This window comes from Taudactylus pleione, unplaced genomic scaffold (assembly GCF_031769625.1).
Source record: "Taudactylus pleione unplaced genomic scaffold, aTauple2 ptg000095l, whole genome shotgun sequence".
Taxonomy (NCBI): Eukaryota; Metazoa; Chordata; class Amphibia; order Anura; family Myobatrachidae; genus Taudactylus; species Taudactylus pleione.
Genome location: NW_028284497.1, coordinates 32,009,444 through 32,035,641, shown reverse-complemented (window position 1 = coordinate 32,035,641; position 26,198 = coordinate 32,009,444). Strand labels below are relative to the sequence as shown.

At 46.3% G+C, this 26,198-nt stretch overlaps 1 protein-coding gene across 3 annotated transcripts in view; it reads right to left on the bottom strand.

The window, feature by feature from the left end:
• Positions 1–26,198, bottom strand: part of AGTPBP1 (ATP/GTP binding carboxypeptidase 1) — a 198,390-nt gene that overhangs the window by 169,388 nt on the left and 2,804 nt on the right. For all 3 annotated transcript variants that reach the window (XM_088470094.1, XM_088470093.1, XM_088470092.1), the window contains one exon: positions 17,676–17,742. In XM_088470094.1, coding sequence (XP_088326220.1) covers positions 17,676–17,707 — 32 coding nt within the window. In that variant the 5' untranslated portion in view covers positions 17,708–17,742. Of the gene's footprint in view, positions 1–17,675; positions 17,743–26,198 lie in introns of those variants that run through there.

The following is a 26,198-nucleotide window of genomic DNA, read 5'->3' as shown; positions in this document are numbered from 1 at the left end:
AAAAAAAACATTTGCCATATGAGATGCTCTCTTTCTACAGTGGGGCAGCATGGACGCAAGTTTAGATGGCAATACAAATGTGCTACCTCAGGCAGTGCTGGAAATTTTAAGCCACAAAGCTTTAAACTGTAAGCAGTGTCAAAGTCAGATAATTGGATACGATCACTTTACAATTATTATCTGATGACGTATTACTAGAACGCTACTTTGCGTCGGTGCAATCCAATGCGCACATATTCGAATTCACAACACATACACTGACGCGCACACACACATATATATATATATATATATATATATATATATATATACATACACACACACATACACACACACAGACACACGCTCATATGCGTATTCACATACTTACACATGGACACTCATCTGTATATATTCACGTACATACACAGACGCACATTTGCTATTTCAATACACAGACGCATATATGCGAACGCGTACATATAAAATGGTTCCCACACATTATAGTTAATAACCAGAATTATTAATGGTATTGTTAGATAATAATTATGATGCGAGATGTACTTAAAAGAGATCTAAGGTTCAGAATACAGAGGACATGTCATGTTTGGTATCATACTAAATCCCTGTTTATTTGCAGACATCAGTTTCTATCGGCAAAGAAGTCACATCATGCGTCCGCTAGTTATGGATGGCAGGGAGTTATTGAATAGAATGTAAATTACTTGTATTCAGTGTTGTAGTCAGTATTAACCAGTTCTTTGGCGGGACGCTACACAATGTGACTGTTGGAAGACTGAACCATACCCCTGATAACACCAATGACCAGAAGCAAGAACCAATGAAAACCTGTCAATTTGTCCCTTGTTAACTCTGAAACCTGTAAGGTATATAGGCTTGTGTCCTGACCCCAGTGTACACACATCTTTGCGACCACAGACTTCAGAACTGATGACTGTATACTGGGACTAGTGCGCACGCATCAGCTGTCCTATTTTATTGCTTTTAACTCTAATTGGTAACTCTTACATCGTGTTACCCCTTTTTACATAAATAACTTTTGTCCACACGATTGGACTGGAAAGCAAATCTTTCTTAAGCGACTTGCAGCGCTAAAGAGCGACTAAAAAGGTATTCATAGAAGCTTCTTGTTTTTTTAGACTGTAATAAGCCGCCTCCCCTCCTACTTCTTCCATTATCAAAAACGGACTTCACCTTTCCTCTTCATCAGCTGATCTCCTGGTCTAGCAATTGAAGTAATTTTCCACATAAAGCTATGTTAGCTGATACCATATTCACTTACTTAACTGGCGATGTCGCATATGATGCGACCACAGCCAGAAGTACTTCAGTTGGCAAGGTCGCATCACATGCGTCCACGCAGCCCCACTATGTGCCCCTGTGTGCACAACGGATCTCCTCTGACTCTCCGGGCCCCCAGCAGTGATGGTGGCAGTCTGTGACCACTGACATCAGTGAAGGAATCGCGCCCCAGAATGCTGTGCGAACTGCATTCTAGAGCGCATGTGCCAGGAATCAAAGTGTCCTCGGTATCTATTCACAGAACTTGGGAGAAGCCCAGAAGCTCCCAAGAGTGATGAATTGGGGACATGTCACAAGAACACGTCCCCTCCCCAGTCAGCCACCCCCCATTTTTGGGAGCGCGCAGAGAAGCCCTGCCCGTGGCCTGGAGTGGAGACTATAAAGTATTAAAAGTTAACTTTTTTTTTATGATTATGTTCATTTGTTCAATTACATTTGAGCCCCTGAAAATAGAGGACTGTGTATAAAAAACAATTGCACTGCCTAAGCTTTTCATACAATAATTTTTCTTCAACCCTTTGAATTAAAGCTGTTAAGTCTGCACTTCAATTGCATCTCAATTGTGGTGGAGTACAAAATTATGAAAATTGTGTCATTGTCCAAATATATATATGGACTTAAAGGTAGGTTGGGGAATAAACCACACTGACGTTTAGATACCCCTAATGCTGCTGTGTTTTCCCAAATCTGCAAAATACAAAAATGAGCCACTTAAATATTTTTTATTTACTTGCTTCATTAAACAACTTACAGTCTCAACCTCAGTAAGTTTTCTATTTCATACTCCTTTGTTTAAAAGGACTACATATATAAACACACACATACATACAGACTAGTTACATATATAAACACACACGTACAAACAGACTATATATAAACACACACATACATACAGACTAGTTCTATTTTTAAAGAGGGGTTACAAAGATCATTTAACAAGCAAACTTCTAAGGAAATTCAGTTTCCTAAACAAAAAACCATCCCAATTTAGAAATTTGGATAAATGTGTTCGTACATGTGTGTCTGTGCATTATATGCATGACCTATTTAACTAACACTCCAAGGCAGGGGGTGGCCAGATTTTTGAACTTGGTGATCTACTCTAATGGCTAAAAATCTTTTTGATCTACCAAGCAGGGGGGTGTGGCCTCACAGCAAGAAGCGTGGGGACAATTCCGCCAAAATCGGGGAGGGTGGGAGCTATGGTTTATAGGGCTTCGAGCCAATGAACATAAACGTGTCAATTTTAACATAATTAAAGGGTGTTATGAAGCTGGATAAAAGTACTATACACCCCCAAATACAAGGCACACTGTGCTATGACCAATATAGTTTCTGTACCCACACAAGAGTAACAATACAGCTGCATAATAGCTATATTGATGAAACTTCTGCTCAAGCCCCCAGAAACACCAGGTAACTCTCTGCAACTGTTCTCTACCAGCGTTACTAACTAATGATGAGCAGTAACGCTGCCCCTCACCTGCCACCTATGTGTACCTTTTTGTGCCCCTCCCCCTATGTTTGTTAGTTAGTGTACCTCTCACCTGCTACCTGTGTAAGACTTATTGTGCTTCACTACACCCTCCCTTCCGTGCATCAAACACATGGCCCAGTGGTTTACTACCAGTCTAGAGAGATCTAGGCGCATCTTAAAATGCTTCACACTTCTCCCACGGGTCCATGCTCTAGTCTGCACTTGCACCTATGCTGTCCATCATTCCCGATCCCACAGGCGCAATGGAGGCTGTTACATGTGACAGCTTCAGACTCAATATTATTGGCTAATGCTGTCACATGACAGCTGCGGCTTCAGCACAGCAAGCATTTTAGAATCAGTTGGATTCTTGTTGGCTATTGCTGTCACATAGACAGTGACAGCCGTGGCTTCAGTCAGCCACACCTTCAGCACAGAAATCCAATGAGCATCAGGCTGATTCTAATTGGCTGCTGCTGAACATCACCTTGACCTACTGGTTGAGTGTCTGCGGCCGTAGCTTTGGCCACCCCTGCTCTAAGGGGCCTTATTCTGAGTCAGACACAATCGAGTCTTTTGGCTGTCATCTGCCTGCGACTGTATACAAGCCCTTCCCTGATGTATATCCATGAGCATGAATGTGCAAGGACTGAGACGCCCACTTTCACCATCAGTAGATGCCAAAATACAGATTGGTGTGTCTTAGAAGCGCCATCAAAACTTGCAACAATCCAATGGCAGGTGCAGTTTCTCTGTGCGAGCAAGGCCTCCTATATGAGTGGTTGAGCACCTGTGTACACAACAACTTTCACAGACATGACCGCGACCAATAACATGCCCATTATAAGACGGACCATCTCCGTGCTTGCGCTAAGCCACCTCCCTGTCACCGCCCAGGAACAGCCGCTATATTTTCAATACACTTCTCCTTGCATTTGTCTGAAATAACAATAGCAATTCTGTACAAACACAATAGCAAAAAATGAAAAAAGTGTGAAAAAGAAAACAAATCTCTCCACTGCATCAGACATCGGCAGTGACTCCACCTCTGAATCAAGCCCTAAAGGCTTGTACACATTGACATTGAAAAACACCTCCTATGGAGAGGGTACTGTCTTTTTGACCAAACCGTCCTTGTCAGACCCTTTACAATTTAGCCTGAATGAACCTTCCACTTCAAAGTTAAAGTTTGTAGGGGGTCATACAGTTGGTAAACCATCCCATGTACTCCCTTGGATTGTCAAATGTCCGTCCCTATCTCACCCGACACTAGGTCCCACTCTTCGTTGTTGGAACAAATTTAGGAACTCCTCTTTGTTTAGCCCATGCGCTTCATTACCTACTCCGCTGGTAGGTAACCCGGATTTTCCCCCAGGTCTTACGGCCTCTAATTTATCTGGTTGGTCCACAGCGGGTATTACACATCTATCCCACCTAGTTACAACAAGTGGGATGCGATCCTTTACGGATCTCCAACAATTGTATCAACTTCCATCCCATTCATTTTGGGTTTTTCTCCAATTAAGACACTATATTAATTCTCTTAATACTGGCGGTCCTCGCTGGATCCCGACTAAGTTTGAAGCTCTATGTATGACAGAAGATCTGCCAAGGCACCTTATTTCTTTAATATATCAATTATGTCTTGAGTGTTCCAATCCATCTATACCCTCCTATGTTTCTGCTTGGCATGGTGAATTGGGAAGGGAACAAACGGAAGACCTGTGGTCACAAATATTTAGTTTTACCTTTGCTAGTTCCTCCTCACTCCAAGTTTTGGAAACTCAATACAAGATTTTGGCTAGGTGGTATAAGTGCCCAGTTCACATTCACCAGATGTTCCCAAATCTATCTAATTTATGCTGGCGTTGTCGTCAAGCAGTAGGCACCCCTCTACATATTTGGTGGCAATGCCCAATAATAGCTGACTTTTGGAGGAAGGTTCGACAGATATCGGAATTGATCACGGGTCTTCCTTTATCTGATAAACCTGAGTTTTGGTTACTAAATTTGTCAGACCTTCCTGTCTCCATATACAAAAAAATCCTTGTTACATCATCTGGTGAATGCTGCGAAGGCTACTGTACCATGTTATTGGACATCTTCGATTTGCCCTCCTATCTCTCAATGGTTTCAGAAAGTAGATCAGTATATGTTTATGGAAGATCTCTCCTCTTTGAAATCATCTCCCTCAGATTTTACAATCACTTGGCATGGCTGGCTGAATTTTAAAGAGTCTTCTGAATACAAAACACATATCTCAATGCCTCTTAGGACATAGCGACCTTCTCCTTTTCCCCATTCCTTTTCCTTGCTTATATATACTTTTTCTTTCTCAATTTTTGTATATTTTATTAATTATGTTTGTTTTTACTTTATTTAGTAATGTTCGAAAGTACGATTAAATACTAGTCGATCTGGGACTTTTTTTTTCTCTCTTTTACTACATGTTTTGTGACTATATTTGTCCATTGAATTTGTATTGTTATATGTACTTATTTGGTGTTTATGTAGGCCGTTGTAGGCCATATATGTACTATGCTATTTTTGATTTCAATAAAAACTGATTATACAAGTTAAAGTTTGGCTTTGGAAGTTATGTCAAAGGTATTATTTGTTTTTATTTGTTGATAGTCTGGACCAGTATATTCTTTATTAGATTTGTATTACAGGTTGAGTCTCCCATTTCCAAATTGCCTGGGACCAGGGGTACTTTGGATATCGGAATATTCCGTATTTTGGAATATGTGCATACCATAATGAGATATCTTGGTAATGGGACCCAAATCTAAACAACAAATGCTTTTATGTTTTATATACATCTAATACACACAGTCAGCAGGTCATTTTATACAGGCTATTATCGGGATGCTGACTACATCCCGATGATAGCCTCTGTAGGTAAGGTTTGTCTAATGTGGGTGTGCTTTAAATAATTTTTAGTATACAGTATTCATTGGCTATGTCAAAGAGCTATATATATATATATATATATATATATATATATATATATATATATATATATATATATATATACACACACACACACATACACACGAGGGTTGTTCAAAAAGTAATGCCTAATTGCTTATACCTCTGAAATAATATGCAATATTTATTTGAAACTTTGTCAGTTTGTAGTTTAACATGTCTGCTAGCTATATATATATATATTTATATAAAGAGCAGTCATTGAATTTCTGGAAAAAGAAGGCTGCAGTGCTACAAAAATCCACAGAAGACTGAAAAAAGTGAATGATAAGCGTACAAATGACTATAGCAATGTCAGAAGGTGAATGAAGCGTTTTCAATCGGGAGAATCGTCCGTGTGCGACAAACCTTGAGGTGGCAGACCATCAACTGCAGTGATAGCAGAGAACAGACACAAAGTCGATGCCATGATTCAGAAAGACCATTGTGTGACCATCAGAGATATCAGTGATGAACTGGAATGTAGCCATGGCACTGTAAAAACACTAATCAATGATTTGTAATATCGTAAAGTGTGTGCTAAATGGGTTCCAAAGCAATTAAACAGGGATCATAAGGCCCAGAAGGTGGAAGTGTGCAATGACCTTTTGACCAACTTTGAAGCCAACCTGAGACATTTTTGGAAAATGTCATTACAGGAGATGAGACCTGGGTATTCCTTCATGAACCAGAAACAAAGGCCCAATCAAAGCAAGTTCACTAGGCCAAAAAAGTTTAAGTCACAGCGATCCGTAAACAAAGTCATGATCACATTCTTCTGGGATTGCCGAGGTGTTATTCTCATCGATTACTTGGAACCAAACCAATCAATCAACAGTGATCGATACATTATTACACTTAAGAAGCCATCCGCAAAAAAAGGTCAACAATTCCACTGTCAAATGTCATCTTACACCACGACAATGCCAGACCTCACACTTTGATGGCAACATCTGCGGCCATTGCCAAAATGGGGTGGGCAATAATGCCACATCCACCATACAGTCCTGATTTGGCCCCTTCTGACTTTCATCTGTTTGGCCCTCTCAAATACTGTCTCCGGGGTCAACATTTTGAAGACGTAGAGGTTGTTAAGAACGCCATACGTCAAACACTAACCACTGGAATTTTTCCAAAGTGGATTCACAGCTTGGGTTGAGACGTGGAGAAACTGTTTGAGGGCAGATGATGAATTTTTTGACTAGATTCATTCTGTTACTAAGACTTCAAAGTATTTTACTGAAAATTTTCAAAACTGTATCTATAATAAAATTTGAGTTGTGAGCATTTAGCATTTACTTTTTGAACAACCCTCGTGTATGATATATATATATATATTTATTATACAGGCAATTATAGTAACAGGTATATAATATAGGGACTATTCCAGTGACTGGAATACAATACAGTGACCAGTCTCGTGATTATGATCATATGTAAAAAGTATGGTTAATAATAATAATAATAATAATAATAATAATAATAATAATAATAATAATAAGTAAAAAAATTATTAAAAAGCATTACAAATGTGGATTAATAATAATGTATTCTTCTACTTGTCAGTGAACAATAAGCAATAAGCCCAGTTACAATATCTGTATTATGTTCATAGGCTATGAAGCTGCAGCACATGTACTGTTTTTATTGATAAGTTCAAAGGCGTTGGAACGGCAAATATCAATTAAAAACCTCACATGGGAACTTAGAGGCCACTGTCAAGCAAGAGTTCGGCGCATCTAACAATGGCAGCTGCAGTGAAACACATGTTTTTACTCAGGACTTAAAATAGTTTATCAAAAAATTGTAAATATAAGCAGCCTACCCAAGATCCTGGAATTGGGTCTGGCTCTTCAACAGAGCTATGTCCACTGTCACACACATAGCGGCACCAAGACATTTTTGTACACTGGGCACCCTGTCCTTAAGAATTCTTCTTTCATTTCACTCAACATATTTATTTTTCTAGCATAAGGCAGGAGAGACTTTAGATCATTCAAACAGTGGCCAGTAATCGGTATATAATATACAGAGAGCGTTGCAGTGACCACTATTGTAATTCAGAGAATATTACAGCGACAGCCATATAATGCAGAGAATATTACAATGACCACCATGTAAAGCAGTGAACATCACATTGACCACCGGATAATGCAGTGAGGTTTGCAGTGATCAACAGATCAAGAAGTGTCGCAGAGACTGACACTTAATGCAGGGAGGTTTGCAGTGCTCTCCAAATCATGGAGCGTATCAGTGGCTGCCATATAATGCAGAGTGGTTTGCAGTGACCGTCAAATCAGGGAGCGTCGCAGTGATGTGCCATATAATGCAGAAAGGTTTGAAGTGATCGCCAGATCAGGGAGCGTCGCAGTGGTTGCCAGATAATGCAGAGGCCATCTGTGGCCCACATATAAACACAGATATTATGAATATACCCTTCACACACATACACATTATTACACCACCCCCAGCACAGACAGTAATAAACCCCCCTCCCACCAAAGAAAAAATAAATAAACTACACCCCTCTCCATTGCAGTATTCCACCCCCAATCCCCCTCAAATATAATTTTAAACATTTTCACACCTCCATTGACACCTGTCTGGAAGGAGGATCTGTCTGGTCCCAGCGGAGCTCCAGGCTACAGGAAAAGATAACAGACAGAATAGACTAAAGAAGGGGTGGAAACTTGAGGTGAGGGGGCAGGGTCTGGGGCAGGGACAGGAGGAGGTAAATTAAAATAGGCAGACAGAGTAAGAGGGGGCATGGCCTCCTGATGAGGGGGAGGGATCTTAGCCGGGGACAGGAAGGAGTTTAGAACAGTTAAGGTGCGTACACACTAGACAATATGCTCCCCGAGCGATATCGTCTAGTGTGTCCCCGGCAGGGTGTGCTCAAAGTCGTTCATGACATTGAGCACACCCGCTGAACGACATCATTAACGATATCGTTCAGCGCCAGGCTTTCTCCCCCATTCCCAAACATGCAGCAACCTGATGACATTGGCCTGCATGTTTACTCGATGAACGATAATGACGAACGACCCGCGGGAACGTGCATCGTTGCTATCGTTCATCGTTTTGATGTTAAAAATGGACGATAAAGCGGACGACTGAACGATAACAATATCGTTCAGTCGTCCACTTTAATCGCTCAGTGTGTACGCACCTTTAGAGAGGGTAGAGAAGGGGGCGGGGTCAAGCCCAGGGACACTGGAGGGAGTAGATTCAGTATCAGAGTGTAAGATCAGATAGATTCAGAACAGTGACAGACAGAGGATAGCAGGGACGGAGACTCGGGTTCTCAAGCAGGGAGGGGAGGGACAGACGCAGGCAGGAACCACTGCACACTAACTGCACACAGCCCCTGCAGCGGAGCGGACTCAAGAGAAGTGCTCAGTGTGCAGCCACAAGCTGCATGGATGTGACAGACAGCCCAGTAACAGGCAGAGAATGCTGCCTAGCCGCTCTGATGGTTCTATAGTCAGAGCGACTGCAGAGAACTTTCTGTCTGTCACCCGGACGTCAGTTGTGCATGTGCGACTGCGGCCCTCTCTGCAGGAAAAATGTACCAGCCCGCACTGCCTTATACACACAGCCTGAAGGTAATCTTATACAATATATTTAATAATGTTGTGCCATAAACAAAGTTTGTGTACATTGAACCATCAAAAAGCAAAGGTTTCACTAACTCAGTCAAGCTAAAAAAAAAAAATCTGTATTTTGGAATATTTGGATATAGCAGACTCAACCTATACTGTTTAAGTTGTGCTTTGTACTTTTCCCCAATTTCCCCTCCCCTTCTTTTTTTTCCTTTCTGTACCCCCACTGAAAAATGGCAATAAAATATTATTGATGTGAAAAAAAACCACCTGTTAAAAATATAAAAACGTGTACACTACATTTGCTTAGAAAAGCATTTAACCACTCAACTGAAAATTAAAAAATAAATAAATCACATTTTTTTTTTTTTTTTTTAAATAAGCTATGAAAAATCTTTTTCTACATATATTTAAATATTTCAGTGGAAAAAAAAATTCTAGGGCAGAGGTCCTCAAGGCGCCCCAACAGTTCAGGTTTCAGAGATATCCAAGGTCGAGCACAGGTGGTCAAATCAAATTGACTAATGTATTAAGTCACCCCCCCCCCACCACCACATCTTTCACCCCCAAGAGCACTTGCAAAGATCAGCCTAATAGTGTTCAGAGAGGAACTGAAGTTCCCCCAACGCTCACTTTTGTTATCACACATATGCACCAGAACACCATACAGAATAAAGACTGGTATTGTGCCACAGCTGAAATATCTGATCAGGTTTCCTTTTATTTTCCTATCAAGTCATCTTTTGGCAAAATCATCAAGTTTAATTAATTTCATTAGAATTTACATGTATATGACGTAATGGAATTGTAAACCGTTTATTCAAAGACCAATCCACATTCTTTAAGGAGAAAAAAATATATTTTCTTAATATCTTGTGTTTATATTACATCAGCACAAAAGCAAACACCTCTGTCAGCACCAGATTCAAGGTCATGAAAGTTCCATGTGCTATATTAATTACAATATTTGTTATTTGAATGATTTCTTTTTAAAAGGACATTAGCAGTAAAAATATGAGATATGGTAAGAACTTACCCTTGTTATCTCTATTTCTACGAAGTCCATAGGGTTCCACAGGATACCTTGGGGTATAGGCGATGGCGGCAGACATCCAGGCACCACAGAGTTAAATTTTCAGCCTCCCAGGATGCACTGGGGTCCCTCTCCTATACCCCGCCCCCGAGCCTCAGGCCACTCAGTTTCGTAACAAGCCATAGGCCGGAGCAGGAGCAAAAAAGAGAGAAGACAGTCTGGAACACACAAGAATCACATTCTCCCCAGAAGGAGACGGAGAAACCGGTGACCAGATCAAAGCCCATCTGCAGTACAGGTGAGACAGGGCGGGAGTCCTGTGGAACCCTATGGACTTCGTAGAAATAGAGATAACAAGGGTAAGTTCTTACCATATCTCATATTTTCTACTTCAGGGTCCATAGGGTATCCACAGGATACCTTGGGGATGTCCCAAAGCAGTATCCTTTAAGGGTGGGGACGCTCCTGTGCTGTAAGGAGAATCCGCCGCCGAAAGGAAGCATCCTGAGAGGCGAAGGTATCAAAAGCATAATACCTTACAAAAATATGGACAGATGACCACTTGGCTGCCAATCACCGCTGAGGCGCCACGTCGAGCTGCCCACAAAGGACCCACAGACCTAGTGGAAGAGCTTTAATAGAGGATGGAACAGGAAGACCTGTGAATCCATCCTGCCAAAGTTAGCGTAGTGGCAGGCCAACCCTTTTTATGGAAATCAGAAAGGACAAAACCGAGAGTCTGATTTCCTAAATGGACTGGTACGGTCAACTTAAATTCTTAGCGCCCGTACCACAGCCAAATAGGCCTCACCAGCAGACAGGACTGGGGAAGTAAAGGCAAGCACTGCCCTGTTCCTAGGAAAGATGAGAAAAAGGGAGGTCTACATGACAGAGCCTCCCATTCTGAGATCCTACTGGCCAAATTAAGAGCCAGAAGGAATACAGTCCTAGCCGTAAGCCATTTGAAATCCACTGAGCCCAGTGGATCAAATGGCGGTCCTCAGAGAGCCCTAAGGACCACAGCCAAATCCCAAGGAGCCACCGGTGGAACAAAGGGATGCTGAATATAACGTACACCCTGCACAAAGGCGCGGACATCAGGAAGAGTAGCAATCCTACACTGAAACCATACTAACAGGGCAGAAACCTGCACCTTCAGGTAAGCAAGGCGAAGACCGTTATCTAAGCCCACCTGTAGGAAAGCCAACCTCTGGATATCCGGAATACCCGAGGAGCCTAGCCTCTAGGGCGACACCTGAAAGAAAGTATACCATACCTAATGGTAAATTCTTGCAGATAAAAACTTCCAAGCTCTTAGCATGGACAGAGCCCCTGTTAACTATAGAGCTGGAAAAACTCCTAGACCTTAAGAGGGCAGTCTCCACCGCCACACCGTCAAGGACAGACAACCCAGGTCTGGGTATCAGCCAGGATCCTGAGACAACAGGTCCGGGCGTAGAGCCAACAGCTTCGGAGAGTTAACTGAGAGGCTCCGAAGATCTGAGTAATAGTGCCATCCGGCCTACGCTGGAGCTATCAGCAGGAGCGTGCCTCCTTCTTGCTATTACTGGAGGAAGAAGGGATAACGGAGGGACGAGGTACACAACTTGGAAGGTCCACTGGACCTACCTACGTCTATCAGAAGAGTCTCATCTCTGAAAGGCTCCACTTGTTCACCAGAAGATTGAACACCTCCTGATAAAGAGGACATTTCCCTGAATGCACGTCTTGACGGCTGAGAAAGCCTGCTTTCCATCTGAGGATTCCTGAATGAACACTGCCGATGACGGCAGGGATATAGCCTTCCACCCAAGCCAGAATTCGGGACACCACTGTTAGTGTCGCCTGACTTCGGGAACCTCCTAGGTGGCTTACATAAGCCATCATGATGGCGTTATCAGACTGTACCTGCACGGTATTTCCGTGGAGGACCTGTCCTGCATGCTGGAGAACCTTGAATACTGCTCAGAGTTCTCAGATGTTTATGGGAAGCTGCCCTGGAAGAAATGTGGACCCGTCACTGCTTCCCAGCCACGGATACTGGCGTCCGTCCTCAGAAGGACCCTGTCCGCAATCCCAAAGGGGGTGCCCCTTGTTTAGGTGAGCTTTCTGCAGCCACCAGACCAGAGAGAGACAAACCTCCGGGGAAAGCCTATTGACTTTATCCTATGGGGCAACCCATCCCATCCGGAGAGGATCAAGTTCTTTAGAGTGAAGCTGGGTACTCTCCACCATGTCGAACAGCGACATCCTGGAACCCAGGAACCACATTGCCAAGTGAATAGACACTCGGCGACTCTGCAGGCAACTGCGTACCTTTGCCTGTAATGCAGAGATCTTTTCCTCAATCACAAAGATCCTCAGATGTTGGGATATGGAGCATCCTCTGTGAAGAATCAGAGAGGACCATTTCCAGTTTATCAGTCAGCCCTAACGTAGCAACACAGATATCGTCCGTTGCATATGGCACTGAAGTATCTCTGGAGACCGTGTAAAAACAGGAGGTCACTCGGATAGGGTAAGGTAACAAGCAGACCCCCTGCCTCCGCAGGTGGGCTGCCATAACTACCATGACCCTGGTAAACCGTGAGGCGCGGAGGCCAGACCAAGGGGCAATACCAGAAACTGGAAATGCTTATCGACCACTGCAAACCTGAGGAAAACCCTGGTGTGCTAAGAAAAGAGGGATATTCAGGTAGTCACCCTGAATATATCCAACGACACCACAAAATTCCCAGGCTCCATTGAATGATGGAATGCAGGGTCCCCCTCCCGAACCGAGGAACCCTTAAGAATTTGTTGAAGGATTCGAGGTTGAGAATGTCCTGGTAAGACCCATTGGCTGTCTGTACCAGAAAGAGGATGGAGTAATACCTCGTTCCCCTTTGGGGCAACGGAATAGGTACTATAACTCCTGCCTGGAGCATAGAGTGTAACACCCTCAAAAATTACAGGGCCTAGTCCTGAATTGACAGAAGACCTGTAACGAAAAACCTTCTGGGAGGCTTTTACCGGGAGGAAAAGACATACCTTCAAGCAAATACTTCTCTTACCCCAGTGTCCGTGGTGGTCAGACACCAGCACTGGGCGAACTGGAGAAGCCGGCCTCCGACTCTGGGGGCTCCCGAGAGGAGGCCCGTCCCGTGAGGCTGAAGGCTTATAGTCCAACTTGGGAGTAGGACGTCTTGTACTCCAAGCCTGTTCTTATGGCTGAGCAGATTTCCTGGCTACTGACTGTCTTGGAAAGCTGTATTTTAGACTTACCCTGGCCTCACAGGGCCGAAAAGACAAAGTCCCAGACCCTGATGGGACTGTAGCCGATGACAGACACGCAGACGTAGCTGCTGCCTGCAGGGCCACAATTGCGTCCAGACGAGGGCCGAACAGGACTTGTCCCGTAAAAGGCAAAGCATTCCAAATGGAATCTGCGTCCGCTTTCCAAGAGCGCAACCACAGGGAGCGGCAAGCCGCTACTGCTGCCGAGGAGATTCTGGAAAGGAGTAGGCTATATGTAAGACCGTCTCACTATGAACGTGGCAAAGTCTCTGAGAATTTGCCACTATCCACCTGCTCTGCTGGAGAGTCAGTGTGCAGAGATCCAGTTACCTACTCAGTGTTCCATGGCTCTGGCCCCCCAGCACACGGCCATAGCCGGCCTGGAAGCCCCTCCAGCAAGGGAAGATTGGATTTTAGATATATTTGCACCTTGCAATCTGGAACCTCCTTCAAAGAGGACCTGGAGGGCATGGGCAACGTAGCACTCCTCACTAGGCGTGTAACATGAGAATCTACCCGTAAAGGTAACTCCCATTCGGAAATGTAATTATCCGCACAAGGGGTATGCAAAAGGTCAACCGTTTTTGGGGCTGGACCCGCTTACCCGGATTTTCCACGCCTCCTCTAAAATGATCAGATAGAGGAATTACAGTGGCAACACCCTTATCCTTAAAGAAGGTATATTTGGATTTAGCCACGGGGGATATGTAATAACCAAAGCCGCACGGACTGCCCGTAGAAGGCCAGGTATATAGACTTTAGACCCAGACTACGCCTCCTTTGCACTAAGGGGCTCGTGTCTGAAAAAGTCAATAATGTCACCGTCATCAGACGTCATGTCTTTACCCGTCTGAGACCCGAAAGGCCGTTTAGAAGGCCGAAATGGTGACTCCCCCTGTAAAACGTCCATCAGGTGCTATACCATTTGGACAATAAATTCACCCACACAGGCTCCTGCGAGACCTGGGGGGGCGAAAAACAGGATACACTGGGGTACCATCAACTGTCCAGGGACCCCTGCATGTGATGAGACCACCACAGGCTGCGATAACCCCTTGGGGAAACGCAGGGGGCGTTGCCTACAAAGGCTGTAAGCATCTTAGCCAGCCAAGGGCGGTCCCCTTTTTTGTGCAGGCACAGTGACAGAAATGGGGCGTGATATATAATACAACATGCCCTCCATAAACCCTCAGCGTCTACATATCCCTCCGCTAACTGCACATGATATCAGTACATTATAGCTGGAAGAGGATATCCTCGTTCACTTTCCGACATGAGGAGTGTGAACGGAGCGTATGTGACCTCCCACACAGAAAAACCACGTTTACTGTGAGGTAATAAACACCCTGCGACACCGCACCGCAAGGGCTGTAGCAGAAGAACAGGGATAGGAAAAGGCTGACAGTCAGAAATGAAAGGACAGGCAAACAGCGCTAGCATTTAAGTCACATACAATGCACAGATAACATCCTGCATTACAAGCACTGCGATCAACTACACAGCCCAGAGCCTGGTAGGAAACAGTGCTGCATACACTGACCTTAATTGAAGGAGAGGTATGCGGAGACCCGGACCGCAATGGCATCTGTATCAGCTTCCAGCAGCGTTTGCCATCCCCAGCACATGTAGTGAGAAAATGGCCGCCGAGGAGCAGAGAGGAGGCCGGCCCGGGGGAGGAGCGCTGACACAGCCCGCTCAGACCGCTGTGGAATGGCACTGTGCAGCGGGGGAGACGCCGGCTGTGAGACAGGGAAGGCGTTCTCCCCTGGCGTGCTATCAACCCCTGGGACGCCGCGCTGTACCGCACATGCTACGGCCCGCTGTCCCTGGTGGTCTAGTGGAAGGCGCAGGATCAGTACCTGGCCCCACGCGCAGCCGGTCCCCAGGGAGCCCCCTGCCTGGGGACCAAACAGGACTGTGTTACCGGCGGGTGCCCACCGCGGGACCCCGCCGCTTACCTTGTTCCCCGTGCATCCGGCCACAGTCCAGGTAGCCAGGGATCACCGCTAGCTGTGACCCCAGCTACCTACCAGCATCCCCGGATCGGTACCGGCGTTCTGGTACCGGCGGGGTGTAGGAGTGACAGCATGGACGTCAATACTGACTGTCCTATGCTGGAGCACTCTAGTTGTGCAGCCACAGCTGCGAAGAAATATTCAGGGGCCTTAAAAAGACCCCCCTCTGTACGGTGCGACTGGTCCGGCCAGGCACCTACGAAAACTGAGTGGCCTGAGGCTCGGGGGCGGGGTATAGGAGAGGGACCACAGTGCATCCTGGGAGGCTGAAAATTTAACTCTGTGGTGCCTGGATGTCTGCCGCCATCGCCTATACCCCAAGGTATCCTGTGGATACCCTATGGACCCTGAAGTAGAAATATTGTTTATGTAGATACAGTTTTGTACACAATGCATCTTTATTGTTAGAAAACATTATGGTACATTGTGGAGCTAGGAGTGGTATGACAGCAACCCTTCTTTCACAGTCTCACCGACTTATTGCTTTACATTGTGCTACAGACAGTAGAGAACGATAGAGCGGTAGCATTTTTTAGATGGGCTTTAAAGATAAACAAACTTAAGTAATATAAAGCAATGATGCGATTCCAGCGAGTTTGCCCGTATTTGTAAAGTTAGCTGATGTAGTATGCATCTTCTAAGAGATGAGGGAATACAGTATTTCCTTGGAAGATAAAAATGCAGTACTGTGGTTACTCTTGGGCCCAAGAAAACCTGGAGATGGGATAAATTATTTGAAATAAAACAAACAACTTCTCATCAGCATGGCCGGCCCGAGCCTATATTTTTTGGTAAGTGAGCATAGACTTTGGTGGACCCCAACCACACATTATTAGTGTTCCCGCTAGGCATGTTTTAGTGGGGTGCCGCGTCCTACCCGATTTCAAAAGGGTAGAATGCGCCCTGCCTTTTTGGCGGCGCCCAGCTAAAACAACCTGCCGTGTGCTGTTCCCACCCGTGGACCGCAATGTCCCGCGGGTGGGAGGCGGGGGGATAATTGCAGTGCAGTGCTCACCGCCAGTGAAAATATGCTGTGTACAATCTTATGCTTACTTCACTTGTTGGACAAGAGGAAGTACAGTAAGAACAGCGACTTCCAGAAAGGAGGTGAAAATCTATTTTTTTTTCTGAACAAACTTTTGCATTTCTATATGCTCACCTCGAATTACCTTATGTGCACACGTTATGATCTGATATCTTTTGGCTCACAAAGTGATGGATTCACCCACATACTAGTACAGAACAACATGTGCCATGTATGGGTGGTGTATGGCCCTTCTAAAGGGACGGGTACGGGATGCCGGCTCTCCGGATCATGGCAGTCAGAATCCTGATGCTGCATCCAGACAAGGTTAGAATACCGACACTCGTCATTCAGTATTCTAAGCTTCCCCCCTCTCCCTATCCTAACCTTCCCTCCCCGATGCCTGACCCTAACCTCGCCCGCTAGTGCTTAAACCTAACCACCCCGTATCCTAAACCTAACACTCCCTCCTTAGTGCCTAACCCTAACCCCTAATCCTCCCCCTGCTAATTTCTGCCGGAATTACGGCAGGTGTCGAGATTCCGATGCCGGCTTCCTGACTGTCAAGATTTTAACTGCATCCCCTTCTAAGATTGTTGGGGTTTAATTGTACAACAACAATATAAACCCTTCACTCCACTACAACTAAATAACTTTGGTTCAAAATGTTCCACTAAATAAGACTGCACTGTCAATCGACTAAACCTGATCATACTAGATCAAAATGCAATCAACACATTGCAGATTCTTTTAACAAATTTCTAAATTGAATGACCAGTTTATATTATAGCAATATATCCTATAAGTAGGCACAGTTACATAAAGATCTAATTCCTAAAACTATTACAAAAATTGATATTTTTAACCAGGTTAATAGTTATTATAGTTCTGCTATGAAATGGTCATGAAATAATAATTACAATACAAATACTCAGAGTAACCCCTATTGACAGTTTACTATAGTAATTGCACTTACCATTTTTCTATGGGCCCTTTCATTTTATTCATTTTGACATCATATATTCACTCCAACATTTCATTTCCTAAAATCAGTAATGGACACACATTAGAGAACTATAAGTAAATACAAAGATTATAACTGAATTAAACATGATTCATATTTTATTTTAGGACTTGCACACATTGAGGCTTCTCCTGCGTCCATGATGTGATGTCATAAAAGGTTTGTTGAAATGCATGTTATGTGGATCTTAAATTAGGTATGATTAATTACTGGGGTTTCCAATTTATTAAATATCATTCAATAATTACTTAAAATTTATGCATATTATGTCGCCGACTGAGAAAAGCCTGTTTAATCTGTATTTAAAAAGCAACTGAACCAGATTGGTTTGTAATTACATTGATATACTGGATATTGACTGTCATGAATAATGTCCTTAATGGTAACACCATTAACAGAATTATTCAACCAGTCGCTAATATCAGGAGTGATTCCAGACGTCTGGAAAAGAGCAAATGTAATACCACTGTACAAAACTGGAAGCAAAGAAGAAGCAAGTAACTACAGACCAGTAAGCCTTACATCAGTAGTGAGAAAAATAATGGAAACACTATTAAAAGAAAGAGTGGTGGAATATCTCAAATCCAACAATTTACAGGATCCCAAACTGCATCGATTAACTCAGGGGAGATCATGCCAAACAAATGTTATTTACTTTTTTGACTGGGTGACAAAAGTAATAGATCAAGGGGGGGGCCATAGATGTAGCTTATCTAGACTTTAGTAAGGCTTTTGACACTGTCCCGCATTGCAGAATGATAAACTGGTAAGCTTGGGATTGGATTCTATGACTGTTAAATGGATAAGATCTTGGTTGCAAGAACATGGCAACTACAGTTTAATGTAAAAAAAATGCAAAATCATGAACTTGGGTCTCAATAACCTAAAGGCTAAATATAGTATCAAGGACACTATAATGGAAAATACATTATAGGAGGAAAGGGATTTAGGAGTCACCATTTCAGATGACTTGAAGGCAGGCAAGCAATGCACCAAAGCAATGAGGAAGGCAAGTCAGATGGTTGCATAGGGAGAGGAATCAGTAGCAGGAAAAAAGAAGTGATAATGCCACTGTATAGGTCCTTGGTACGGCCTCATCTAGAATACGGTGTTCAGTTCTGGAGGCCATATCTCCAGAAGGATATAAACACATTCAGTGGCGGAGCTAGAGAGTGGTGGGCCCAGGTGCAAGAATATGCTTTGCCCCTATTCCTGGCACTTTGCACCCCAACATCTGAGCCTACACATATCCTTCTCTCCCCCACTAGCACTGTGCCCTCGTCACCTGCATGATCCCTGCAGAGACAAGGCAGGCTGACATATGGTGGCACATATGGCGCTCTGTGCAGCCGGCAAGGGATGCACACAGCACAGGCTGCTCCACCTCTGTACCCCCTGGCCACACAAACTAACCTTTGTATGCACCCAGCGCCGCACTGCAACTCCAGCGCTCCAGCCACAACAACAGCATGCATGCACGCCCTGAGCACACACCTCGTCCGCAGCACCCACGCACTCAGTATGCGGGTAATAAGGCGCCGGCTATTCTCTCCTTCTCCAGGAGAGTGGCTGCTGAAGTCACATCAGGGCCGGCCCAAGCCAATGTTTTTTGGTAAGCGGGAATAGGTTTTGACGCCCCTCAGTGGACCTTCATCCTAGCTCACTCATCCCCCCTCCCATAGAGCACCACACAGCCCAGCACCCCTCATCACAGCCCCTCACAGCACCCCTCACCACAGCCACCAGTTCCCCCTAATCACAGCCCCTCATATCCCCTCAACATAGCCCCTCTCACTCCCCCTCATCACAGCACCCCCATTACTTCCATCACAGCCCCTTATATCCCCCTAATCACAGCCACTCCATCACAGCTCCTCATATCCCCCTCATCACAGACCCTCAACATAGCCCCTCTCACTCCCCCTCATCACAGCCCCCCCACTCAGACTTACCTGCTGGCTCCAACAGCAAGGTCAACGGGCGCCCTCCAGAGCGCTGTGGCATGCCTGCACAGACAGCTGTGTCACAGTGACACAGTCTGCACGGAGGCCGCTTTGCAGGTCACTGGCAGCAGCTGGATCAGGACGCCCTCCTCTAGATGGCGCCCTACTCGGCTGCGTAGCCAGTGAATATGTAAAACTAGCCCTGCGTTACATGACCCATCACCCGGCCCCGCTCCCTCCCATGTAGGTCTCAGAGCAGCCAGCACTGCTCGAATTGGATTACCAAAGTGATAATCCAAGGCCAGCTGCTGTGCTGCGGATCATCACTTTGATAATCCGATCGCTTCATCACTCTATAGATGAGAGGGGAGGAGAGCGGCCCCTCCTACCCCTCCAGCAGGGACTCGAGCCTCCGGCTGGGTCCGGGACCTGTACTTCCGGCATCGTCAGCGGCTCAGATTCTTTGGGGCCCAGCGGACACTGGCGGCGGGTGCAGCAGCTATGGGCCCCTGCACCACAGCGGGCCCCGGTGCAAGGCACCAGCTGCACCGCCGTTAGTTCCACCACTGGACGCATTAGAGACGGTACAAAGAAGGGCAACTAAAATGGTGCATGGTCTACATCACAGAACTTACCCAGAAAGACTAAAACATCTTAATATGTATAGATTGGAACAGTGAAGGGACAGGGGGGACATGATAGAAACTTTCAAATACATGAAGGGTTTTAACAAGGGACAGGAGGGAAGCATTCTTCAAAGGAAGAGATGTACAAGAGGACATGCACTGAAACTGGAGGGAGAGAGGTTCAAAGAAAATTTGAGGAAAAAATACTTCACAGAAAGGGTAGTGGATAAGTGGAATAGCCTCCCATCAGATGTGGTTGAAGCTAAAACGGTGGAACAATTTAAACACGCTTGGGATAGGCATAAGAATATCCTTAAGAGAGAAGTAAGGAGCAAATAGGGCTGAAGTTGCCAAAATGAAAATGTTAAAGGGGCAGACTAAATGGGCCAAGTGGTTCTCATCTGCCGTCAAATTCTATGTTTTTAGGTTACATAAACAGTGAATGGACAGACAATAGATGCAAGAAAATGAGAGATCTGGTAAGAACTTACCCTTGTTATCTCTATTTCTACGAAGTCCATAGGGTTCCACAGGATACCTTGGGGTATTGGTGATGTCAGGCATCGGGCACCACAGAGTTAATTTTCAGCCTCCAAGGATGCACTGGGGTCCCTCTCCTATACCCCGCCCCCTAGCCAAGGTAATCAGTTTCGTAACAAGCCATAGGCCGGAGGAGGAGAACAAAAAGAGAGAAGAAAGTCTGGAACACACAAGAATCACATCCTCACCAGAAGGAGACGGAAAAAACGGTGACCAGATCAAAGCCCATCTGCAGTACAGGTGCGACAGGGTGGAAGTCCTGTGGAACCCTATGGAATTCGTAGAAATAGAGATAACAAGGGTAAGTTATTCTATCTCTTATTTTCTACTTCAGGGTCCACAGGGTATCCACATGATACCTTGGGGATGTCCCAAAGCAGTATCCTTTAAGGGTGGGGACGCGCTGGAAGGAGAATCCGGAAGCATCCTGAGACGCGAAGGTATCAAATGCATAATACCTCACAAAAGGTATGGACAGAAGACCAGGTGGCCGTAAAGCCCGTACCACATCCAAAGGAGGCCTCACCAGCACGGAGGTCTGGGGAATTAAAGGCCGGTACTATGATTTCCTCATTGATGTGAAAACTAGATACCACATTAGGTAGGAACCCAGGGCGAGTGCGAAGCACTGCCCTGTCCCTGTGCAAAATTAGAAAGGGAGGGCGACATGAGAGAGCCCCCAAATCTGACACCCTTCTGGCCGAAGCAATGGCCAGAAGAAACACTGTTTCAGCTGTAAGCCATTTAAATCCACTGAGCCCAGTGGTTCAAATGGCGGTCCTTGGAGAGCCCTCAGCCAAGTCCCAAGGAGCCACAGATGGAACAAAGGGAGGCTGCATGCGAAGTACACCTTGCATAAAAGGTGCGGAAAACAGCAAGTGTAGCAATCCTAAGCTGAAACCACGCAGAGGGCAGAAACCTGCACCTTCATGGAAGCAAGGCGAAGACTGTGATCTAAGCCCACCTGTAGGAAAGCCAAAACCCTAGATATCCTAAAAACCCTGAGGATCATAGCCTCTAGGGCGACACCATTCAAAGAAAGTATGCCACACTCGGTGGTAAATTCTTGCAGAAGCCGGCTTCCGAACTCTGAGCATGGTGTTAACAACAGAGCTGGAAAAACCCCTGAACCTCAAGAAGGCAGTCTCAACAGCCACAACATCCAAGACAGACGACCCAGGTCCGGGTGATGGCAATAACCTTGAGACAACAGGTCTGGACGTAGAGGCAACAGCATCGGAGCGTCTATTGATAGACTCCGGAAATCTGAGCACCAGTGCCGTCTGGGCCACACTGGAGCTATCAGCAGGAGCATGCCGCCTTCTTGCTTGAATTTGCAAATCACTCGAGGAACAAGGGAGAACGGAGGGAAGAGGTACACAAACTGGAAGGTCCACCGGACCGACAGAGCATCTACCAGAAGTGCCTCTGTGTCTCTTGTTCTTGACCCGTACACAGGAAGCTTGTTGTTGTGTCAGGAGGCCATGAGGTCTATCTCTGGAAGGACCCACTTGTCCACCAGTAGCTGAAACGCCTCCTGGTAAAGAGACCACTCTATTGGATGCACGTCTTGACGGCTGAGAAAGTCTGCTTCCCAGTTGAGGAGTCCTGGTATGAACACTGCCGAGATGGCAGGGAGATTATCTTCCGCCCACGCTAGAATGCGGGACACCTCTGTCAGGGCCGCCTGACTGCGGGTTCCTCCTTGGTGGTTTATGTAAGCCACCGTGGTGGCGTTGTCCGACTGCACCTGCACGGTTTTCCGTGGAGGACGTCTTGCTTATTGGAGAGCTTTGAATACTGCCCTTAGGGCCTGATTCAGACCCGCTCGCAAGCGCTATGCGCTTGGGAGCGGGTAGATGATGTTAGGCCACTGCGCATGCGCATGCCAGAGCCGGCTCCGATGTGCGCATGCGCGAGACCCGGCTAGCATCGGGTGCTCCATCTCTCTGGGTCTCGCACTAAAAGGGGGAGGCTGTCGATTTTGATCGACAGCTCGCACCGTTTTGGAGGCGTGGCGTGGGGGTGGCTTCACAAACAAAGGCGTTCCCATGCGAACGCCTGCCGTTTGTGGGCGGCCCCACTGACATCACCAGTAAGGTCAGTGGGAGAGCTTCCGGCTCTATTAGAGCCAGAAGCTCTCGGGCTTGCGGCCACGAGACCCTACCACAAGGGTCTCGTCACAAGCCCGATGGTCTTGACCATCGCGACCATCATCCTGGCCGCTCACCCACAGCTATGCGAGCGAGGCCGCTCAAAAAAAAAAAAAAAAACGCCCTGATTCAGAGCGAGCACTCTTTCAGAGCGTCCGGCTCTGAATCAGGGCCTTAGTTCCAATATGTTTATTGGAAGCGCAGATTCTGTTGGCGTCCACCTTCCCTAGAAGAAGGGTGGACCAGTCACTGCTCCCCAACCTCGGAGGCTAGCGTCCGTCGTCAGAAGGACCCAGTCCGCAATCCAAAAGGGGCGCCCCCTGTTCAGGTGAGTAGATTGCAGCCACCAGGCTAGAGACAGATGTGCCTCCGGTGAAAGCACCATTGTCCGTGTCTTTATCCGTTGGGGCAACCCATTCCATCTGGAGAGAATCAACTTCTGCAGAGGTCTGGAGTGAAACTGGACAAACTCCACCATGTCGAACATCGACACCATGGATCCCAGTAACCTCATCGCTGAATAGACACCCGGCGACTCTGCAGGCAACTGCGTACTTTTGCCTGCAATGCAGAGATCTTTTCCTCCATCACAAAGATCCTCTGATGTTGGGAGTCCAACAGGGCTCCTAGATGGAGCATCCTCTGTGATGGAACCAGGGAGGACTTCTTCCAATTTATCAGCCAGCCGTGCGTCTGCAACACAGAGACTGTCAGTTGCAGATGGCGCTAAAGGATCTCTGGAGATCTTGCCAACAACAGGAGGTCGTCCAGATAGCCCAACAAGCGGACCCCCTGCATCTGCAGGTGGGCTGCTATAACTGCCATGACTTTGGTAAACACTGGAGACGCCGTGGCCAGACCAAAGTGCCTGAAATTGGAAGTGTTGGTCGACTACTGCAAACCTGAGGAAACTCTGGTGTGCTGAGACATCCTGAATATCTAGCAACACCATAAAATCCCCAGGCTCCATCGCCAAAATGATGGAACGCAGGGTCTCCATCCTGAACCGAGGAACCCTCAAGAATTTGTTGAGTGATTTGGAGGTTGAGGATGGGCCTGTAAGACCCATTGGGCTTCTGTACCAGAAAGAGATTGGAGTAATACCCCGATCCTCTCTGGGACAACAGGACCGGCACTATAACTCCAGCCTGGAGCATAGAGTGGATCACCTTAAGGAATTCCCGGGCCTTGTCTTGATCCAACTGAAGGCTGTGGTGAAAAACCGGCTGGGAGGCCTTCGTCGGAAGGAGAGGGCGTACCCCTGAGAGACCACTTCTCTTACCCAAGTGTCCACGGTTGTGAGACACCAGCACTGGGCGAACTGAAGAAGCCGGCCTCCCACTTTGGGGTCCCCCAAGGAGAGGCCCGTCCCGTCAGGCTGAAGGCTTATCGTCTGACTTGGGAGTAGGACGCCTTGTACTCCAAGCCTGCTTCTTTGGCTTGGCAGATTTCTTGGCCCCTGCCTGCCTAGGAAAGGACTGAACTTTGGACTTACCCTGGGCCCTATAGGGCTGAAAAGGACGAAGTACCAGACCCTGATGGGACTGTAGCCGAAGCAGAAACGCAGACTTAGCTGCTGCCAGAGTGGCCACAATTTGGTCCAGATCAGGGTCAAACAGGACCTGTCCATTAAAGGGCAAGCATTCCAATCCCTTTATGGAATCTGCGTCTGCTTTGCAAGGGCACAACCATTGGGTACCGTGAGCCGCCACTGCTGCTGAGGAGATTCTGGAAGTGAGGAGCCCTACATCCAAGGCTGCCTCATTAATGTACATGGCTGAGTCTCTGAGGTTACCCACTAACTCCACCTGCTCAGGTGATGAGTCAGCGTCTAGAGACGTCTCCGAGCTATCAGCCCAGCGCTCCATTGCTCTGGCTTCCCAGCACACGGCCATTGCCAGTCTGGACACCCCCCTGCAAGGGAATAAATTGATTTCAGGCATATTTCAACCTTGCGATCTGTAGCATCCTTTAAGAAGGACTTGGAGGGCATGGGCAATGTCCAAGGCGTGTGACATGAGATTCCACTTGTGGAGGGGTTTCCCATTTGGAAAAATAATTATCCGCAAAGGGGTATGCAAAAGCCAAGCGTTTCTGAGGTTGGTACCGCTTACCCAGAATATTTCCACGCCTCCTCTAAATGATCCACTAATTGACCAGATAGAGGAAACACAGTGGCATCACCTTTAATATCATTAAAGAAGGCATATTTGGATTTGGTCACGGGGGGGGGATCATCATCCTCAATAACCAAGGCCGCACAGACTGCCCATATAAGGCCTGATATGTATATTTTAGACTTAGACTCCGCCTCCTTAGTAAGGGGGGGCTCCTGGTCTGAAAAGTCAAAACTCTCCCCATCATCAGACGTCATGTCATCCTCACCATACTGAGCCGTCTGAGACCCTAAAGGCCACTTAGCAGGCCGCAATGGTGACCCCCCCCCTTCAAAACGTCCGTCAGGTGTTGTACCGTATTGGACAGTAAATTCACCCACGCAGGCTGGGGTACCATCAGCTGCCTGGGGAACCCCTGTATGAGTGATGACACTACCGACTGCTGTGATAACCCCATTTGGGGAAACGCAGGGGGCAATACCAGCTGGCCCACAAGGGTTGTAATTGCCTTAGCAAAACAAGCCCAGGGCGGTGCCTGTATAGGTGCAGTAACAGAAATCGGGCGTGACAGAAAATAACATGCCCTACATAAACCCTCAGTGTTGCCATCACCCTCCGCTATTGGTACATTGCATGTGGTACACTTTACCTGGAGAGGAAAATCACATTCACTCCCCGACATGAGGAGTGTAACGGAGTGTATGTGACTCCCCTCACAGACAAAGGCCCTCATTCAGAGCCACTCACTAGCGGCAGTACGCTCGTTCCGAGCGATGTTCGCACATCTGCACATGCGTACGGTTTTTAGTACGCATGCGCGAACCAGTCAGTGCGGCCGAAAATCGTTTGTACGCAATATAGCGAGTGCCCGCTATTTTGAGTGACAAGATGAGGCGTATGTGGGTGGTAACAGGGGAAGGTGCTTGAAAATGGGGAGTGGAGATCAGAACGCAGGCGTGCTTAAAGGTCAAAACGGGCGTTTTATGGGTGTGCATAATTAATTTAGCAGCGTCATTGACCACGTCACTTGGTTTTTTTTTAACTCAGAACTGCTCGCAAAATAGCGGTTGAAAAAACCAACCACAAGAATAGCGAG